This window comes from Lagenorhynchus albirostris, chromosome 20, assembly GCF_949774975.1.
Source record: "Lagenorhynchus albirostris chromosome 20, mLagAlb1.1, whole genome shotgun sequence".
Taxonomy (NCBI): domain Eukaryota; kingdom Metazoa; phylum Chordata; class Mammalia; order Artiodactyla; family Delphinidae; genus Lagenorhynchus; species Lagenorhynchus albirostris.
In genome coordinates this window covers 18,065,497-18,085,628 of record NC_083114.1, presented here as the reverse complement: position 1 = coordinate 18,085,628, position 20,132 = coordinate 18,065,497, and the positions used below count along the sequence as shown (strand labels likewise).

General features: G+C 36.8%; 1 protein-coding gene across 5 annotated transcripts; it reads right to left on the bottom strand.

Annotated features, from left to right (window-relative positions):
• Positions 1-3,372: 3,372 nt before the first annotated feature.
• On the bottom strand, positions 3,373-18,513 carry ZNF207 (zinc finger protein 207). Of its 5 annotated transcripts, XM_060134551.1 has the most exons (13): positions 18,352-18,513; positions 16,770-16,896; positions 12,392-12,530; positions 11,506-11,676; positions 11,311-11,386; positions 10,748-10,795; positions 9,610-9,680; positions 7,629-7,786; positions 6,364-6,456; positions 5,122-5,364; positions 4,370-4,529; positions 4,043-4,226; positions 3,373-3,825 (listed from the first exon to the last, which is right to left on the bottom strand). In XM_060134551.1, exons 1-12 carry the CDS (start codon positions 18,390-18,392, stop codon positions 4,066-4,068), a joined length of 1,488 nt encoding a protein of 495 aa, XP_059990534.1. In that variant the 5' UTR covers positions 18,393-18,513; the 3' UTR covers positions 3,373-3,825; positions 4,043-4,065. The 5 variants fall into 5 exon arrangements, with proteins under 5 accessions (XP_059990534.1, XP_059990533.1, XP_059990535.1 ...); XM_060134550.1 differs by having other exon boundaries at positions 3,373-4,226; XM_060134552.1 differs by having other exon boundaries at positions 3,373-4,226; positions 11,506-11,673.
• Positions 18,514-20,132: the final 1,619 nt, after the last annotated feature.

Genomic DNA, 20,132 nt, shown 5'->3' with positions numbered 1-20,132 from the left:
ACTACAACATACACACATAAACACAACTTTTTCCACCAAATAAAAGCAATTTTTAGTTGGAAACAAACACGGGTGTTTTTCATGTGTGCATATTGCATCAAATATTGTTCAGTAAGGATAAAAATGAAACTCAAAATAATCGTTCCAAAACCACAATTCAATATACTAAACTTTACTATGTGAAACAATTTCAGTTTGGCTGCCTGAAAATTTGTAATCCATCCATACTGGTAAGTGTGTAATACCCAAACTCTTTTATTATATCAAATGTGTAGTGTATACGCATACATACCACACATACACACCATCTTCCCACTTTTCACAGGGCTCTACATTAACATTTGCTCTAATGTGGTGAAATTTGGAAATATTAAAAGTCACAAGCATTTCCAGATGACCTTTCAACCTTAACGTTCAATGCATAACTTTGGGATTAAAAATGCAGATTTCAGTATCCAGTGGCATTTCCAATGATTATTATCCTTGAGGTTAAATTTAATAGTTTGAGGAGAAAATAACCAGTAAGGTTTTCCTAAAAGTGAAAGGGAAAATTTGAATGAAACATTTCATGCCTCCAAATCAAGAACGTCAAATTTTGTCAATTTACTCAAGTTCAATATAAATAACATCACCTTTACTGAGGCTGTTAAATATTATGTAACACAAAGTAAATTAGATAAAATTACATATATCAAATACTTTTTTCTGTTTATTAACACCACAGTCAAACGTGAATATTAATATAGAGCCTTCTCTGCCAAGAGAGTATAAAAATCCTAAATTTAATTAAATTTAGGGGCCTTCACCAAACTTGCTGCAAGTTTGGGGACATGAATATCCAACAGCCATAAAGCTGTGAAAGCCCCTATAAGGAATAAAATAAATCCCACTTGCCTCAGACTGAACAGGGCAACACTGAGACTCAGCCTCAGCCTGTCCTATGGCAGGGCTATAGGAAGAAGAAAATTTTAATTTTAGAAAAACATTACCCAATTAATTTAAAAGACATGCATTTAAAAAAATCCCAATGATCAAGCAAGCAAAGGAAAAAAGAGTAGCTCTTTAAAAAAAAAAAAATCTATTGTCCATTATAATTCCACTCTGAGCCCATACTTTTACTGGGAATCTCACCCACCTCTGCAAATAACTAAATTTAATTAAACTGAGTTTAAGTTCAGTATGTGACTTGATCAGTGGAACAGGAGTGCTCAAAGAATATTTACCCCATTCCTAACAGTAAAAGTGTGAAAGATTGCTAAAATAGTATTCAAATCAAATGATATCCAGCAGTCACTCAAAAGTTGATCCTCACCTGCTGGTCTTGTTACTGTCATACACACAATAGAAACTAGTGCCAGACAAAAATCGTTTTTGTTTTTTTAAAGAAAGTGGTAACAGTGGATGTAAGGTAAGAGCCAAAACTGGCAGCCCCATTAATCTTACAACTTCCTAACTTATGGCAATCACAATGCCTGCCGGTATATACCAAGTCCCAAAGCTGTCTTCTGTGAGGGCAGATGAAGTTTATTTCAACTCCATCTATTCTTTAAGAAAGCGTAAGTCAGAGTTAATTATTTCAACATAATTTGTTCCACTCGTGATTTAACCACATTATGGACCCCAGAAGCAATTAGGTAAAAGATATTTTCTAGAAGCTTAATTACACTCTGATGCATGCACAAATTACACATTAAATATACCAAATGGGCACCATCTGAGCCATATACCTACAAAATACAACAGATGAACGATGTGCCTAAGTGTTGTGCATAACATTTTGAATTAACTTTTAATTAGAATTCTATCATTTCTTTAAAAGTGGCAATATTTTCTCCTTTCTGACCTCAGATAGCAACAAACCTCAATATATCAGTTCTCTTTGCATCAAATGCAAATCAAGCTTTGCATAATTTTTGAAACATTACTAACCCATTTTTTTCCCTCTTCCTGATTCCTCTCCCCCACTGCTATAATCCATCCGTAGTTTGTTGATAAGCCTGTACATGAAATGCTTGAGAGAAATTTGGTTTGGGAGAATATTTCCTATTTAATAATTCTAAATTTAATTATGCCATTTTTACCTTAAAAGATTTTCAACACAGGTCTTTCTTTGGCAGTATGATAAACATGCTGCCAAATCTAAGAAGTATATGATAATTTCTATTACGTATTTACGTAGACAGGCGTTTGGTGAGAAAGGGGTAGAGACTTGGCTGCTGGCAGCAGGAAGAAATGCATTCTTGGCGATACATGCATGTTGCCTTTTCAAACTATGAAATTTTTTGACCCTCAAAAATAGCACAGGAGCTGTAAAACCACTGGAGCAAAATAGATTTAAAATAACACTCAGCTTTGTTAATACTTACAATGTTTTGTTTAAGATGAATGACTTTTACTTGTCACTTATATACACTCTTTTATGATAATTAAAACATCTTTCAGTATTTTCTTATATGGTTAAAGCTTTCTTTTGTTTAAACAAAACTTCAGATTCTGTGCCTTATACCTACACCTTCACATAAAGGTTATAAAGAAATGTTATTTTCTTAGCTGTCTTAACTTTATATTGAGGAAAACTAAACCTGAGTTCATAATATATTAATAATGATACTTTGTACAGGTCATTTGATACTTAGTCATAAAAGTACTCTGTAAAAATTAAAATCAAAAAAATGGATGCCAAAAAGAGGTCAACAAGGCTATTAATATATGAGACTTGCAACGTAAGATACTGAATAATAGCAGTCATCTCTACAGAAAAGTTCTCCATAGAACACAGTTGAACATTCAAATTTCCAAGAATGAAAAGGTTAACAGTAAAAAGCCATTTAGGCTTAATAATAACAGAAGGTAGCCATTTAATCAAAGAAATAATGTAATCTTCCAGGAACATAATAAAAAATTTCAAATCCATCTGTTAACCATCTTAACAGAGGCACATTTAGATTCTCATCATAACATTAGAATATATACCAGTCATTAACAGTACAGAAGGCTATTACTGCATGCACCTAAGCTTCTAGAAGTTTGCACCTGAAAAGCTTCTGAGGTCCACACAGTACCGCAGTCTCAAAAATAATAAGAAGGAAATGAATGGGTCTGGCACTAGGCTCTAAACATCAGCAGGAAGGAGGGAATATTAAGGTTTACATTTCAAATATCTATGATAGCTAACATATATTGACACACCAAGGGGGTGGAAAGGTGACACAATACAAAGATTTCATACCCATGTAATGACTCATAGGTATATCTAAGTTTTTCTGTCAACTGAAGGACTAACATACAATTCTACATATACTGTCCAGTTTAAAACATGCAGCTAAGGAACAACCTACAATTCAAAGACAGAATCCAATGATATATCAAAACTGCATTGGTATAACTACGAATTTTATTATGTGGACATCTACTGTGGCATGCATCTGTACAAACCTTTCAGGCAGTGGTCCACAGCTGGGTTATGAATAAAAAGGCATAAATTTTTCTCTCATTTTATTACAATGAAGTTTAACAGTACAGAAAAGTCACATGACCTTGGTGGGTCAGATTTCTTAAACCCTGAAACATGAGGAACTCTAAATACATTAAATATTGTTACACATTCAGACTTCCAATGTACAGGTACTTGAAGACAGTTACAGCCCTCACCAAGCTAGGTTGGGGACATGAAGTCCAACAGCATCTGAAATGCTGCGAAGGCATAACTTTACAAATAGCAACATAAGCTTACAGAACTTGCCTTTATTAGGGTGGTATGTTCATGTAATTCCAGCGCCTTCACAATATAACGAACCAAATTTACTATACTTCACTTCTAAAAACCTAGATGAAACATGAAAAAGAAGCCATACAGTATAAATTGCAACTTCAGGAAAAGTTCCTGCTTTATTATTCCAAATAAATTTTCCCATGTAAAATAAATGTCCAGTAGTTCCTGGTATGTGGGAAGATAATGTTTGTTAAAGTCACAATGAAGCCTTATTGACGGAAGCTTGGCTATATAAACAGCACAAGTTGAGAAAAGGTTTAATCTCCAAACCTATTAGACTGGATGAAGTAAGATCAGTAACGGCCACCTTGCGACATTACAGGAGGTCTCATTCCCATCGGAGGTCGAGGAGGCCCACCTTGGTAAGGGGGCACCATTGGCGGTCCCTGCCCATACGGTGGCATAGCACCAGGAAGATAACCTGGCATGCCTTGATGATGACCACCATACTGACCTAAAAAACACATTTAAAACATAAAAAAATAGATTGAGTCTGTTGCCTTGTACTTTTAAATGCAATGCACTTTGCAGATAAATCTGTTTCATGTGTACACTCAGAAAATCCACTAAATAAAATAAATGTAAAAAGAGGAATACCATGAGGCGGCATCGGGGGTCTCATTCCTTGTTGCTGTGGGATGCCTGGCTGTGGTGGCATCATACCTCCAATTGGTCCAACAGGTGGATTACCAATGGGAGCCTGTCCTGGTCGAGGAAGATTACGTTGATATTTAGGTAACTGTGCTCTTCTCTCTTCCTAGGAATAAAAATATGTGAAATGTGAAACATCTGAACACAGGGAGTTAAGCATGAAGGTAAGCATCTAAAGTCTTTATATTTACAGAGTGAGACTAATTTTTAAATGTTCCCTTACATCCCAATTACTTTCACCCCACAAACCAGTCCAACTTAAAATCTTGATGCCTTAAGAAAACGTTACCTATTTTTATATTTGAAGCACGTTATATTGAACAACTTTCCAGAAATTATAAATTGCTTCAGCAAGAAACTGTGTAATGAAGAAGGTATATGGACTGCAAGGGACCTGCAGACTCTCATACTTGTTTCTTCAATTAATTAAATTTATGAACAACAAAAATAATTTTTGAGAGAGTAAGAACCCAACTTACTGTCTTCTTTTAGAAATAGTCTTAGGGGGGATGTATCTAAGATCAAAACATGCAATATTCACTTTGTTTTGTGGTTCTTAAAAATCAGAATGATAAAAATCACTTAGCATTCAATCAGATCATAAGACCACTGGTATACAAATTAAAACTTTTCAAATGGACAAGTTGCTACCACAGTACTCAATCAAACTCTGCTAGTAAAAAATGTAAACAACTTACCAGCGATATATCCTCATCTGGATGGATCAACTTACTGGTTGCACTGGTCGTCGTAAGTGTAGCAGGCTTACTTGTTATTGAAGCTGCTGGTTTAGCTGCAGTGCTATTTGTTGTACTAGTGGTTGAAGCTGTAGACTGTGTATATGCAGGGAATGTAGGCTTTGGGGGTTCTGTAGTTGTTGCAGGGGTACTATTTAAGGGCTTGAAATCTGTACCAACAGGTCCTTGGACAGCTGCCTGAGCCTGTAAAACATTATCTTTCATCAACAAAACTTCAAAATCCAAAACTGAATATATCTACTACCTATTTAACTTAAAAACAAGACACTAACATTCAATAAGGGACAAAACTGAAAGTTAAAATCATGAACAATCCACAAAATTCGAGATAACACATAATACCAAAAGATGTACATCCAAACCACAGCAGTGGAAACAAGAAACAAGTTAGACTGCTTATGTAACTTCTCAGATATCATCTATCTCTTCACCAGAAATTACTTAATTTACAAAGCTTTGTATTTATTCCTAATTGAAGATATTATCATAAAATGGAATAGCATATTTTCTATTATCATCATTCTAAATTCCTTTTTAAAATTAATCTACCAAGGAGCTCAAAAAAAAAAATAGTTAAAAATTATAGAATACAAATGTTTGGATAAATTTCAGTTACTAAGTATAACATAAATAATAACTACCAATGGTGACACATTAAAGATATGTCCTTCAGAAGTATTCTTCATATAGTAATACAATGCCCTCCCAATTAACAATGGCTAGATTATTACGATGGACTAAAGAGTTTAGTAAGCTTTTAAGTATAAAGTTACCAAGTAATAAATTTGTTACTTTTCATAACACTGAACATCTGAAACATGTAAACTAGGCCAACTTTTAGAATCAAATGCAGAGTACTAAATTTCCTTACATTATATGTGATGCATTAAACAGCATAAAACAGAATAGCTTAATCATGCATCAGGCTAACCATTGGCCACTAAAATGCATTTACTGCTTACATGCTTTTAACCCTTTAGAACCATAGGAGTTTGGGGTATATTTTTTTCTATTAGTATGCGGTTCAAATTTTCAAATACCATTGATTTATAAGCCATTAATTTTACTTTAGAAAAATTAAACGTATTTTTGGGAAAAGATTTAGTTTTAAAGTAGGGTCCAAAGGGTTAATGAAGTTATAAAGCCATTTTTAACAATTTTAAACTGCAACTTCCTGCGTACTTGTGCTGCGCTAGGAAACAGAGCTTTAGAAGACGCAGACAGACTTTCTGAATTGGATGAAGCTGTACTTGAGCTTGTTACAGGTGTCCCCATCTGTAGCATAAAAGAAAGGAAACAATGAAAAGTCTCCAAACAAATGGGTGAAAATAAGCCACGTGGTAGACTTTTTTTTTCAGTATAGATTGCATTTTTCTAAATGCAAAATACAATGCAATCAAATCTGTTTTATAGAGGCAGGCAGTTAATGCATTTACAATAAACAGTGACACTATGAGCCTCAAAAAAACTTTCTAAATTCTACACCAATAAACCTAATTAACCACAGGTTTTTTCCCCTAAAACTAATGTTTTACACTATATTTCAAAACTGAAACCTTAAACTGAGAATTATGATGCATTATTGACACTTCAATCCAATTCTCCATCGATAACTACAATTTTTGCCAAAAGTTTATTAATAGGATAAACAAAATAAACAATAAACAAAACCCCCCACCTCAAAAACATGTTAATGTACTTAAAAAGTAATGCTTTTAATTTAGCAACTACAAACAGAAAAAAAATTGAAAAAAGAAAACATCTAAGGGATAATTTTAAGGTGAACAATGAAGAACATACATCCTGAGTGTCTCAATTCTGAATGAATTAAATACATCTGCTTAACTCTGAATCAAACTGGGGTGAAAAAGCGAAGGTAACAACCATTATATACATACTATATATAAAAGGATTTTTTGCTTCTGAGTTCTGGGGAGGGAAAAAAAAGGACGAGTAGGAAATATGAGTGTGACTAGGTCAAAAGACATTAAATGATGCCCTTCCAGCAACAGTGAGGCACTACTGTCTGTCACAATTCTAGACTAAAGGAAGAGCCCAAAAATTATTTGCTAAGGTCTTAGGATTTTTTGACTTTGGTTTTCATTCTACTCATAGCTCATTAGGTAAAGGAGGACCTCATAACATTTTTATGTATTTAAGTTCCCAGAAATTAAATTTTCATTTCTAACTAAAGCTAAGAATAACCAGAGTTCACAACTACAAAAAAATAACATACTACACTATTTTCTGGTTCCAGTCAACCTTCTGAGTAAAGGAAATCAATGTGTGCAAAAATGGAAGAGAACACCACTTCTTCAGTATAGTTAATAAACTGTATTAAGAAGATTACAATTTTTAAAATGACTTGACATTTTCAAAGAGTTCAATGACCAGCTCCACTTTACCTTTAAATATAAGCACGCTCTTTTTCAGAAATTTAACCTTACCTGTCCTGCACTGGGGAAAAGAGGCTTAGTAACTGGAGGCTGTGGAGCTGGAACTGTTGCTGTTGGTGCAGGTGGTCTGTTAAGAATACCTGGCGCTGAAACAGCCTGTGCTTGAGTCATCGGAGGAATTCCAGGACGTGGAACAGGAGGGGGCATACCTGCAGAGAAGAAATACTGGAGTGGGACCCTGTTGCTGAAACATTTAGTTCAGAAAAAATACTTCCTCAAAACTTTGCCATTAAAACATACTAAATTAAATTAAAAATGATTCAAGGAAATTCCCTGGCAGTCCAGTGGTTAGGACTCGGCTTTCACTGCTATGGCCCGGGATCAATCCCTGGTAAGGGAACCAACAAGATCTCATAAGCCGTGCGGCACAGACACACACAAAACAAGATTCTATACTACGAAGTTATCAATACTGACGACTGACTGCTGAACTCAATGAAGCCCAAAGTACTTGGGCACCTGCCCCCTTGGAACAGTTTTGCCTCCAACTTTCTACACCTTTGCGTCTCTTCAGAATTTTGGGACGTGAAAGATACCACTAGAAACCCTGTATATGGGCAAAGCCAACAATTAGGCTTATTGATATTACTGATGCAGCAAATTTTTGAAACATATAGAATTATTTCAATCATCTAACAGACAGATGTTTCCAGAACTCTAATGCGAACTACAGTAAAAACTGTTAATAGGTCAAATACCCATAAAAATTATTCCAGAAACTAAGTTATTCCTTTAAGTGTGCTTTAAATACACAAATTTTCCTAAAATATACCACTCGGCATTCTTTGAAGTTCCTCAATGTAACTTAAAACTTTTACTGACTTCACATTACCAAATGAACATAGGTTATTTTTCTGTATTCATTTAAATGCCTAAAATTATCTCAGAGCATGATGTATGTGAAGCTGTTGCCTATAAATTAATGATTGCACTGGCATGATTCAAATTTTGCTGCTGATTTTTCTGTTCCTTTTAAACCAACTATCACTTGAGTATATCTGAATCTGCTATGGACTGCAAACCAAACTTGCTAGGATTAAAACGCTAGGCAATGGACTCAGAAAGCCTCATGAAGACCTCTGTGGCACATTTACTGGGCTAACCAAATCCCTTTCCCCACACTGTAGGCTAAAAAGTCAAGATACTTATTTCCCATGCTTCCCTGCACCTAGAAGCTCCATTAGACCTATTTCTGGCCAATGATATGTAAGAGGCTAAGGAGATTCTGGGAAAGTTACTTTGTTCCCTAATACAAGAAAAAGGAAAGCACCCTTTCTTGCCTGAGATTTTATAACTACTGAGTTACATGTCTGAGAGAGAAAGCTAAGGTTGGCAAAGTGGAAAATTTTTAAAGTATGGGTTCTTATTATCACTGGAGCCACTGAGTCTACCACTTTTAGGTTGAGTGAGATAATAAATACCTACGTGGTTTAATAGTTTGTTGGATTTCTCTATTACTTGTTAAGAGTCTCCAGTACTTGCCTAAAATATTCCTAACAGATATAACCACTCTTAAGTCACAGGCTCAGTGACTCATTCTGGTGGCTTTGAGGACTACTTTTACTATCTATTTCAAAACTCGGAACTCAGAACAAAACGAGATCATCACATTTCTCATAGTAATTTTAAAAAGAAGTCACTAACCTATAGAAACTTTAAAAATTACACCAATTTTAAAACTGCACCTCGCAGTGCTTGAGAGTCCACCTGCCGATGCAGGGGACACAGGTTTGTGCCCCGGTCTGGGAAGATCCCACCTGCCGCAGAGCGGCGGGGCCCGTGAGCCATGGCCACTAAGCCTGCGTGTCTGGAGCCTGTGTTCCGCAACGGGAGAGGCCACGACAGTGAGAGGCCCGCGTACCGCAAAAAACAAAAAAAAACTGCACCAATGCCCACAAATCTGCTGTCTAAAATACTTAAGAATAAAGCACTTCTGTCATATTAAAAAGGAAACTGTCTTAACATTTCATACCTGGTGGCATACCAGGCATCAGAGGTGGTATTCCCGGTCCAGGTGGCATCATTCCACCCATTGGCATCATTCTATTAGAAAGCAAATTTCAAGAGACAACTAAAGTTAATTAACAGTATAAAACATTAGAAAATATTTTGGCTAAAGCCTGAAACAACAATAGATAAGACTTGAATTTGACCCCTAATATCAAATCAAGCTGAAAGAACACACAACACACTAAAACAATTCTATCAAAATAAATTCCCTAAAAACCAGCGAACTCTTTGTTTACCAGTAAAATAGGGGAAAAAATTCAGTCTTTGTTAACAGAACATTTTAATACATTTAAAGTCATTGAGAACAATTATTATACTCTCCTTAATATAAACAAGAGGCCTTATCCAAAATGTGCGTAACTGGAAAACAAAATCACCTTTTGTCTCACTTGGAAAATATCCACAGAATATTAATCAAAAAAAAACCCTCTATATTTTAGAGTTATCAGATTTTTTCAAAAAGAAAATACTGAATGTACTCTGTGGAGTAAAGATTTGTTTTGGACAGGCACGGAAAAACTACCATCAAAATTAAAGATAATCAAAAGTAAACTCAGAATCCCTACTTTTCATGTACGAAGTTGCTATCACTAAACCAGGACTTAAAAACACAACCCATATTTGTTTTCCTTTCCTTAAAAGAGCTCACCTTCAAATATCAGTGTCCAATTCACTTAAAAAATTACCAAGTTTGTGAATTAATGATTTAGGATTCTTATCAGAATAACTTCTATATATAGGTTTTATCAGAAGAAAAATCAATTACCTTCTATAGTAACACAGCACGTAATTTGGCAAAGGAATATATACTCTTTCTTAAATATCACCCCTTTTTACTAAGTCCCCTTACTTTTAGCAGTTTGGGGAAAACAGCTGCACAATTAGAAAATGCTTTGTTTATATGAGTCTATTACGATTTCCTCACAGATGTTTTAGTTCCCTCCTTTAAGAGATCTGTGTCAATCAGTTTGCAAAGTTTAGAAGTTTTAGTGAGGAAGATTAGAAAACTTCTGAAGTCAACTTAATAGATACCATTAAACACACAAAAAAATGACATTATGATTATACCTCCTGAATTACATTACGAATGAGATGCTTACATGTTTTCACCGCAAAATGACTGGGTGTATTTTCTCTGATGATGCAATCTGTGAAAATGTATGACAAAATCAAAATCTAACTGATTTTCAAAATACAGTGGGAAAGTGTATTGTATACCTCTCACATCCAACAATATTTAAATAAAAGTGATGGGCACGAGCACCTCATATTCATTTTAGTTCTTGATGACTTGACAAATAAATCATTTACAGAGTTTGCTTCTTCTCACAACTACGAAGTGTCATGGACAGTTTTGAATCTCAGAAACTCAAATCTACAACCAACTACTTTAATTACATCAGATGCAACTGAAGCAGATGGCTGCCTACATACATCCTAAAACCCAAAAATCTATTCTCTTCAGAGTCAAATTTATATTCCTTAAATTTATTAGTAGATCCCTTTATTAGGTAAGTTTAATAGTTACAGAGCCCATACCTTTTAGAAGCAAAAAGAAAAAAAAAAAACACAGCAAAGTAACATTTAAGTGATGTAACACACCCAAGTTGAAAAAGATCATTCTAGGCACAAGCCCACAAGTCAATTAAAAGAGTTTTCTTACCCAGGTGGCATTCCTGGCATAACTGGTGGCATTCCTGGCATCAGAGGAGGAACACCTGGCATTAACGGAGGTATGCCTACAAACAAGTATTTCAACCAAAAAAATAAAAAAGGGTTAAGAGGAAAAAATTAATACTTCTAAACTGTATCAACAAAGACCTGAGAGTGTTAAATTGTAAGAAGCCTTATGTGCTACCTGGAGGCATTCCTGGTGCTCCTGGAACTGGTGGTAGTCCTGGTTGTGCCATTGGCGGGATATAGCCTTGTTGAGGTTGAACAGGCTGCGGTTGAAATGAAGTTGAAGCTGCAGAGTCATCATCATCATATTCATCAGAATCCTCTTGTTGCTTCTTTTTTTGACTCTCTGCTAAAAAAGTTTAAATTAATTTTTCCCATAGAGTAAAAAAAGAAAACCTAAGCAAGTTTAAGACATTCAACATTTAAAATTTTTATTTCAGTGCAAGTAGCTCCTGAGATTTTTCTTCCAAAAAAACTCAGTTAACACTGCTCTTTACTCTTTAAATGTTTTTTCAATCTGTATTAAGCAAGAAGGTTAACATCTTTTCCCTATTCTATGGCAGGTAAAGAACATTTTCCTAAAGCAGTTATACTTTTAAAAAACAGCTTTCTATTCCACTCCAAAAGGTAAACTATGAAAACTAGTCTGACCTCTCCAGAATGCTTTTCAAAACAAAAGATTTCATAGTTTATTAGTAAGTTTCTATCATTTGGATAGGAGAGGGCTGCAAATCCCAAGTCAAATACACCACTAAAAAACTTTACAATTAGTGGTTTCATAAATCAAAACAAGCTACCTTCCTTTTCAAAGGCCTCAACACTTGCTAAATCCACCTGGAATTCAGTTATGAGTAAAAATATAATAAAATGTATGGAATGATCCAAATGCTACCACATATACAAATAAGATACATTAACTTCGAACATAAGACAAAACAAAAAAACCTCAAATTGAAATTCTGAATAGAACTAACATCTACCATTAAATTTATACTTGAAAATATTGTAATAATACTCTCACTAGTTAAGCTATATCAAGAAAAAGCATACATCTTAGCATTTACCTTGTGTTTTCTGTTCAAGAAGTCGTCTTCTTTCATCCATGTCTTTTTCTGGAATACCTTCCATACCATATATTTCCAACTCTATGTCTGTTCTCCCAGGTATTGCATTTGGTACTGCATCTATTGTCTCTTTATGCACCTAACATTAAAAAACAAACCAAAAAGACCCCACACAAACAAAACAAAAACCTTCCATTAGATAAACAAAAGTGCCTCATGAAAGTCTTTTAAAGAGTACTTTTATATTACTCAGAGACCACTTAGTATAATGGTTAAGAATGACCGGTTCCACAGTGAGACTATGTGGATTCAACCCCCAGCTTTATGGCCTATTAGCTATGTGAGATTAGGCAAATTCCTTGACCTAAGCCTCAGTGTACTTCACCTATTCAGCACCTAACTTCTGGGGTCATTTTTAGGATTAAAACAGATACTGTGTATGTAAAAAGCACTTGGCAATGTGAAGCACATAGCAAGGGCTCAATAAACAATTTCAAGTTTACCTTATAACCTTGATTGCTTGAATTATTAAAAATGAAATAATAGTGCTACTCAAATCAGGGAAGTGTGAACTAAGTAAAGCTTATGAAGTCTTAAAATTAAGTATTAAAATAAGTAAATTTTCCAAGAATGTATCCTGAGACAGCTAGTAGCTACAAACCACAAAAGTGACATTTCCAATTAGCATTACCCGTAACTAATGAGTCACCTGAAGAGCTTAACACTGCCACAGTAGTGATCCTGTCATTTTCCACCTCTGAATTTATTTGGCAGATCACAAAAAGAAGTCCTTCAGAGGTTTTATTGTAAAATAAAACACTGGGGATCTAGCACCTTTTTTCACTGTATGGTTTTGCTAGATCAAACATTTCTAACCCTCAAACGCAAATAACTTTTGCCAATATGCTAAAATCCCTGTCGGTCTTGGTTTCTTCCGCAAAAGGTATTACCTTAGGCTAAAGGATGTCAAAGTATTTTGCCTAAATTATCAGTTTCACCTGGAAGCTTATTAGAAATGCAAATTCTACGCCAATAAAAATTTTAAAACAATAAATAAGAAATGCAAATTATCAGGCCACACCTGAGCCCTACTGAATCAGAAACTCTTGGGTGGAACTGCAAATCTATCTAACAAGACTTCAAGGTGATTCCTTTGCATACTCAAGTTTGAGAACCACTTATTTAGGTTAATGACTTGGATATATTGGTCCAAGTAATACTCAATTTTTCTTTCCTTCCAAGACACTTTCATGGAAGAATAGAAAGGTAATTAAAGAAAACTAAGTATTTTCCTGGAAGAGTATCTCAAAGATTTTAAAAAGTGATATGCAAATCAAATTCACAAATTATCTTATTGTGATTAAAAGATCCATGAATAAAGCTACTCAATAAATGACAATCACCATTTCCTAAATTTTTTGGAACATGTTACTTCTCTTGATGAAGGCAGATGAAGTAACTCATACATATGTTCTCTGAAAAAATACAATTACATTCACATACACATTAACTAGTTTTCACTACATTTCTAAGTGATGAAGGAAAGAAATATCTTAAAAGGTATTGGAAAGAGAAGAAAAAATAACACCATTCACTCAAAATCTTCCCAACCTTATGTTACAGCCAGAATTAGATTTCTTAGAGTCTTACATAGTAGAAATTAGTATGGTCTCGGCTGAAAAGATAGGCGCAAACATTGATGTAAAGTATCTAAATTACTAATGTCCTAAACTAATCTATAAAACTCCAGCATGTGTCTGATTTAACTGCCATGCCTATCTCACAAGCTCCTGTGAAATTATGGTAAGAACATATAAACAGAAGCACTTAGTCAATTAAAGAGTATTACTAGTAGTTTAACTAATCTTCCAGCTTCCACTCACTCCATTTCTCTGCTCTTCTCTATAGTACAACTCCTTGAAATAGCACCTCTAGTTTCCCCTCTCATTTTCTCTTGCAAGCATTCCTATCAGCCTTTCATCCTCTACATTCTAGGAAATCACTCTTGGCAAGTAACCAATGACCTCTAGTTTGATTAATCCAATCTTAGTCCTGGGCTTAACTAACCTACCACCAGCATTTGACTTAAATAAATAACTCACTCCCTGAAACATTTCACTTGGCTTCCACGGCACTACTCTCTTGGTTTTCCTACCTTTTCAATCTTGATTGGTTTCTCTTAATCTTCTGACCTCTAAATGCTGGGAGTGGCCCATGGTGGTGTCGTTGGCACCACTTTTCTATCTATATTCTACTCCCTAAGGACATATAATATCATGGCTTAAAATAGCCATCCTTATACTGTATCCCCCCAAATTTCTATCACCAGCTCCAACCTCTCTGAACTGCAGACCTGTAGATTCAACTGCTTATATGACATCTCCATCTGGATATTCAACAGACCTCCTCAAAATCTCAAAACTAACATACCCACACTCAAAATTAACATAAGATGATCTTGATAGCCTCATCCCTAAGCCTATTTTTCATGCAGCTTTCCACATTTCAGTACAGTCGTCCCTTGATATCAAGGCATGACTGGTTCCAGGACCACTCCCCCCAATACTAAGGATGCTCAAGTCCCTTATATAAAATGGCGCAGTACAGTTAGCCCTCTGTATCCACGGATTCTGTACACGTGGATTCAACTTACCGAATTTCAATTGCGGTATAATACGCAGATGTGGATACCAAGGGCCAAATGAATACAGTAACTCACTTTTCACACTGCTCAGGCCAAATACTTTCAGAACATCCTCCACTCCTCACTTTCTCATACTCCACATCTAATTCATCAGCAAATTCTCTGTCACCATCACCTCTTGCCTGGAACACTCTTGCCTGGTCTCCTAAGTGGTCTTACTGCACTCTACAGTCTACTCTCAACCCTGCAGCCAAAATGACTCTTTAAAAAGTGTGCCAAAGCATGTTACATCTCAATTAAAACCTCCCATTTCACTCAGTATTAAAGAAAATGGCCTACAATAGCCTGCAAACCCTCCTATGTAAAGTAAGCACATTGCTGTCCTTGCCCTCAATATAGGAGAATGCCCCTGAAGTGAAGGTCTTTCATCTGCTGTTCCCTGGAATCTCTCCCTCACCTCCTTTCAGATCTCTGTTCAGATGTCAGTTTCTCATTCAGGCCTGTACTACCTTGTGGCCCTCCCCTATCCCCCCTACCTAGTTTTAACCCCTACCTAGTTTTAGTTTCCTCTGTCACATATCAGCATAAAATTAAATATTTATAGATTGTTCTCCTCCACAATGTAAATCTAAACTCCACAATGATGACTTTAATTTATTCACTGCTGTATATTCAGTGCCTAAAACACTGTACAGTACTGTCTCACAGAAACTTTGTGATAAATGGTCATGTTCTGCATCTGTACTATCCAATACAATAGTCATCCACCAGTCACTTGTGGCTGAGCACAGGAAATGTGACTATAATGTAACTGAGGAACTGAAGTTTTAAGTTTTAAATTTCTGTTTAAATAGCCACAAGTAACTAGTGACTACCACAGTGGAAAATTGTGGGTCTCATATTTTTAAATGGATACTGAATTGCTATTATAGCGACATAACTGGAGTGAAACAGATCTTTATAAACTTATTTTTAAACTCAGGGAAGCAATATCTTGTTTTAATTTACCTCCCTGCCTCCTACCAATAGTAGTTTCCAATGAATGGGGATTTGCTCATCTCACATCTCTCTAGGGTCCAATTAGGCAAAAATTCAGGCAGCTCTAGGACTGGCAAAAGTAGAAGAAATAATGTTGAATAAAAAAGGTACTTATTAGATCTTCAAAAATATAAATTACAAAGCCCTCCCCACCTAGTAGTTAAGAACTCAAGAAACCTAGAAATTATTAAGTGAAACACAACGTCACCATTCCAAAAGAGGTCCATGGGATAAATGGTAGCTTAGCCCCAGGCAACAGATTTTAACAAATCGTTCAAAGACAGTGAGTAATGGTGGTTAATTATGTACTAATTCTTATGGGATTGGATTTGGTCAGACTGCCCACAAAATTTAAATCACTGATCCTTGTTCTCTTAGCCAAGTACTGACGAAATACTTCGTGATCTTAACCTAATTGTCACCCATCTAAATCTAGGATAAAAGGTATTATCAATAATTTAAAGGTAAATAGTAGCATAAACTCTTTAAACATGAAAAATCAATTGTTTATCTTCTCAATGGCTAAAGAACAGGTTCTTTTTTTAATTTTAAAGCTTACTGGTCATCTTACCTAACCTTTTGCAATAAACAACAACAAAAAAAAACTCTACAGCTATCAAAGAGAAATTCAAGATTTTTTCATGTTGTTTCCAAACTACAAGAGAGCAAAAATTAAATACGAAAGAAACTCCTTACCTGCATGCAATGAATAGCTAAGCCAGGTCCTGTATACAATTTCTTATGACATATATGACATTTAAAATGCTTTGCTTTTTGGTGCTGTATAAGGATCTTCTCATCATCAAAATCTCTATTACAATACCTGATCACTATTGTTAAGGTACAAAACTAGCACAATAGTGACACTGCCTATAAAAAATAAATCTGTAATGAAAGAGAATAGTAGTAACATTAAAAACAGGCAACAGCTAAAACCAAGAGTACTTTATATAAAGTCTACTTTTGATATTTATTATACAACTAAGGATTAACCTGCCACATAATTTTGGAATTTTCAATGTCCTGGAAGCTCACAATCTCACATTATCTCTTCACCACCCCTAAATAAACACATCTCAGTAGGCAGTATAGTTTTGTCAAATTCCCGCGTTTCACAGATTTATGTGAAATTAACTTTTCTTTTGTTCAATGTCTCAACATTTACAAATGCACACTGTGAACTGGAAGGGTTCAAAATGTTTTTTAAAAAAAACAAACCCAAAGTTAATGTGGACAGATCTTCAAAAATTAGAAGATAAAAATAATCGAAATACTAAGAATTTACCTAACATTTAAAATTTAATGTTTATATTATTTAGAATCTGAAAATAAGTTCATTGCGACAATTTCCTATGAACAATCCACAAAGCTGCTTGCAATTCCGTACGAATTTGTCGCCCAAAAATGTATATAAACTCACAGATAAGTTCTGTTATTAATACTGAGAATTCTTCTCTCCCTTGTCAGATTTTCCTAAAAGCACTTTACAAAATCTGTAACCGGTTTTCAACTATTATATAAATAAATGCAGCGTTTTCAGGTACCAGACAGTAAATAAAATCAACTGAAACGTAAAGTTTACTAACGTTTCGGGGGGGGGGGAACCGACGCCACGTTTCCTTATTAAGAGGCACTTTCTCACTGCAATAAAACAGGTAAAAAGATAACAAGAAACCCCACCCTGTAAGAGAACGCTTCTCCAAGATTAAGGCGTCAGTGGGTGGGAGGCGGAAGCTAGATCTTCCCCCCAACCCCCAGCAAAAAAAAAGGGGGGGGTGGGGGGCGTCGAAATCAGGGTTGACTAACATAAGCCTTTACTAAACCACCGATTCTACAAAAAAAAAAAAGAAAAAAGAAAAGAGTGGGTGACCGACTCCGGAAGCTCCCCCCTTATCCGCCAGAGTCAATAAGCGTACTATACTCGAAGCTCAAGTCCCTTTGTTGAACCGTCACCAAAACAACGGAGTGTGGCAGAAGACTCCTCAGGGGACTCTGTCCTTGGTGAAGGGGGTCCAAGCCGCCTCCCCGCGGGTCAACGCTCGCACCAAACCAAGACCCTCCTGAGTCACGGAGTCCCACGACCCACAACTGACAGAGCTTCTCGCCCCAGGGACCCCATTTTCCGAGAAACCTTCCCAAATCTGAGCCCAGCCACCAAACCACCGACCCCGAGGCCTAAATCCCACTCTCCGCCATAGGCCAAAGCCAGGCCTCCCCGTCCCGGTCACCACCAACCGGCGCCCCCGCTCGGCCTCGACTTCAAACCGACAAAGGATACCAGCACCACGGCTTCAGCTGCTTCTTCTTCTTGCGACCCATAACTGCGCTCTACCGACAGAAAAAAAAGGAGGAGAAAACAAGCAGGAAAAACTAGCCAAAGAGTCTCTCACTCTTCCGACCCAACCGCCACCTCCGTGTCCCACAGGAAACAGCCACAAAATGGCCGACGCCCTCGCTCGCTGCTCTGCCTCCCGTCAGGCACTGCGGCCGGGGGCGGTGCCAGGCAGGGGAGGTTCACATGACGAGGCCTACGCCCTGAGTGGGCGGACACTCGCGCCAGCGGAGGGCCGGCTGCCATCTTGTCCGTGCGTCCGGTCCGGGTTCTCCCGTGCGTGCGAATTACTCCGGGTTTACTTTGTTTATAAAAGAGCCGATGATACGTAGGTGCGCCGAGACAGCGCGAATTGGAGGAAAAAAAAAAAAACCTCAATAGGTTACCAGAGTAATTCAAGGTAAACTACAAATAAAGGATAATTGAGACAGCGCCCAATTTTTCTTTTGTTTCATTTCCCGGATTACTCCTTTCTGTAGTAACTGTCGGACGTTTGCCTACTAAGTCGAAGAAGTCGGAGTCTTTGCCTTGTAATTCACAGATCGGTGACGGATGCGTAAACGACGCAGCGTGACCACCGCGGTGACGGAAATTCGAGGTGCTGCGGAACCTCAGAGGAGAGGAACCATTTACAGGGCCTTGGCGGTCATTGGGGTATCGAGGAAGGTTTCCTGCAGGGTCAATGGGAGCAAACGAGGTGGAGGAGAGGGTATCTCACTCAGGGCGCAAAAAGTGCACGTCTTTGAGCCTGAGCACCTGAAAAAACGCTAGAGATAGTAGGGTTGGAGCTCGTAGTGAAGGGGCTGATGGCAAGAGATAATCCTAGGGAGGCTGGCAAAGGCGACTTCCGGAGATTCTCCAGCAGCCTGAGGAGCTGGATTTTATGCTGAAATCTCTGGGAAGCAACAGAAGAATTTTAAGAGCGCAGTTAGAGAAAAACGCAAATAAGAGTATAGCTGGTTAAGAGTCCAGTGCTTGGGTTCATTTTCCACCTGCCTATTTGCATGGCTTTGGGCAAGCCACTTAAACTTCCTCTGTCTGCACTTATAACAGAGTTTGGCATAGAGAAATAACCAGTAATGTAAATTAGATGTTACTATTAAAAGGAAAAAGTAATAGTAGATATCCATGGAGCGCTTATCGTGCGCCAGACAAGGTGGTAAGTTTTACATTACTTGTCTCAACAAACCTGTGATGGAGGTGCCATTGTTATCACGCGGTTAACATAGATGAAGAAAAAGAGGCTTAGGGGAGTTGAAGCAGGGAATTCCCTGGTGGTCCAGTGGTTAGGACTCCTCACTTGCACTGCCGAGGGTCGACCCCTGATGGGGGAACTAAGACCCCACAAGTTGCGGGGGGAGCAGCCAAAAAAGGGGGGGCGGGAAGTTGAAGTAATTGACACAAAGTCACAGAGTTAGTAAGTATGAAGCTGAATTAGATTTGAGTTTTAGAAAAAATCGTTTTGCCTACAGTGGGAACAGTGGATTGGTGGAGGCTGAAAGGCAAGTCATAGAGAATGTGACAGTAATCTGGATGAGAGATGAAATTGGTCTGAAGTAGGGAGTGGTTATATATAGAAAAGCATTTATTCATTCTAACTAAAATAAAAAATAAGATAATTTTAGATGGTGCCCAGTGCTCTACCAAAAACAAAAATGAAGAAAGAAGGTGATGGAACGATATAAGGATGTCCACTCTTGCCACTCTTATTCAACATTGTACTGCAG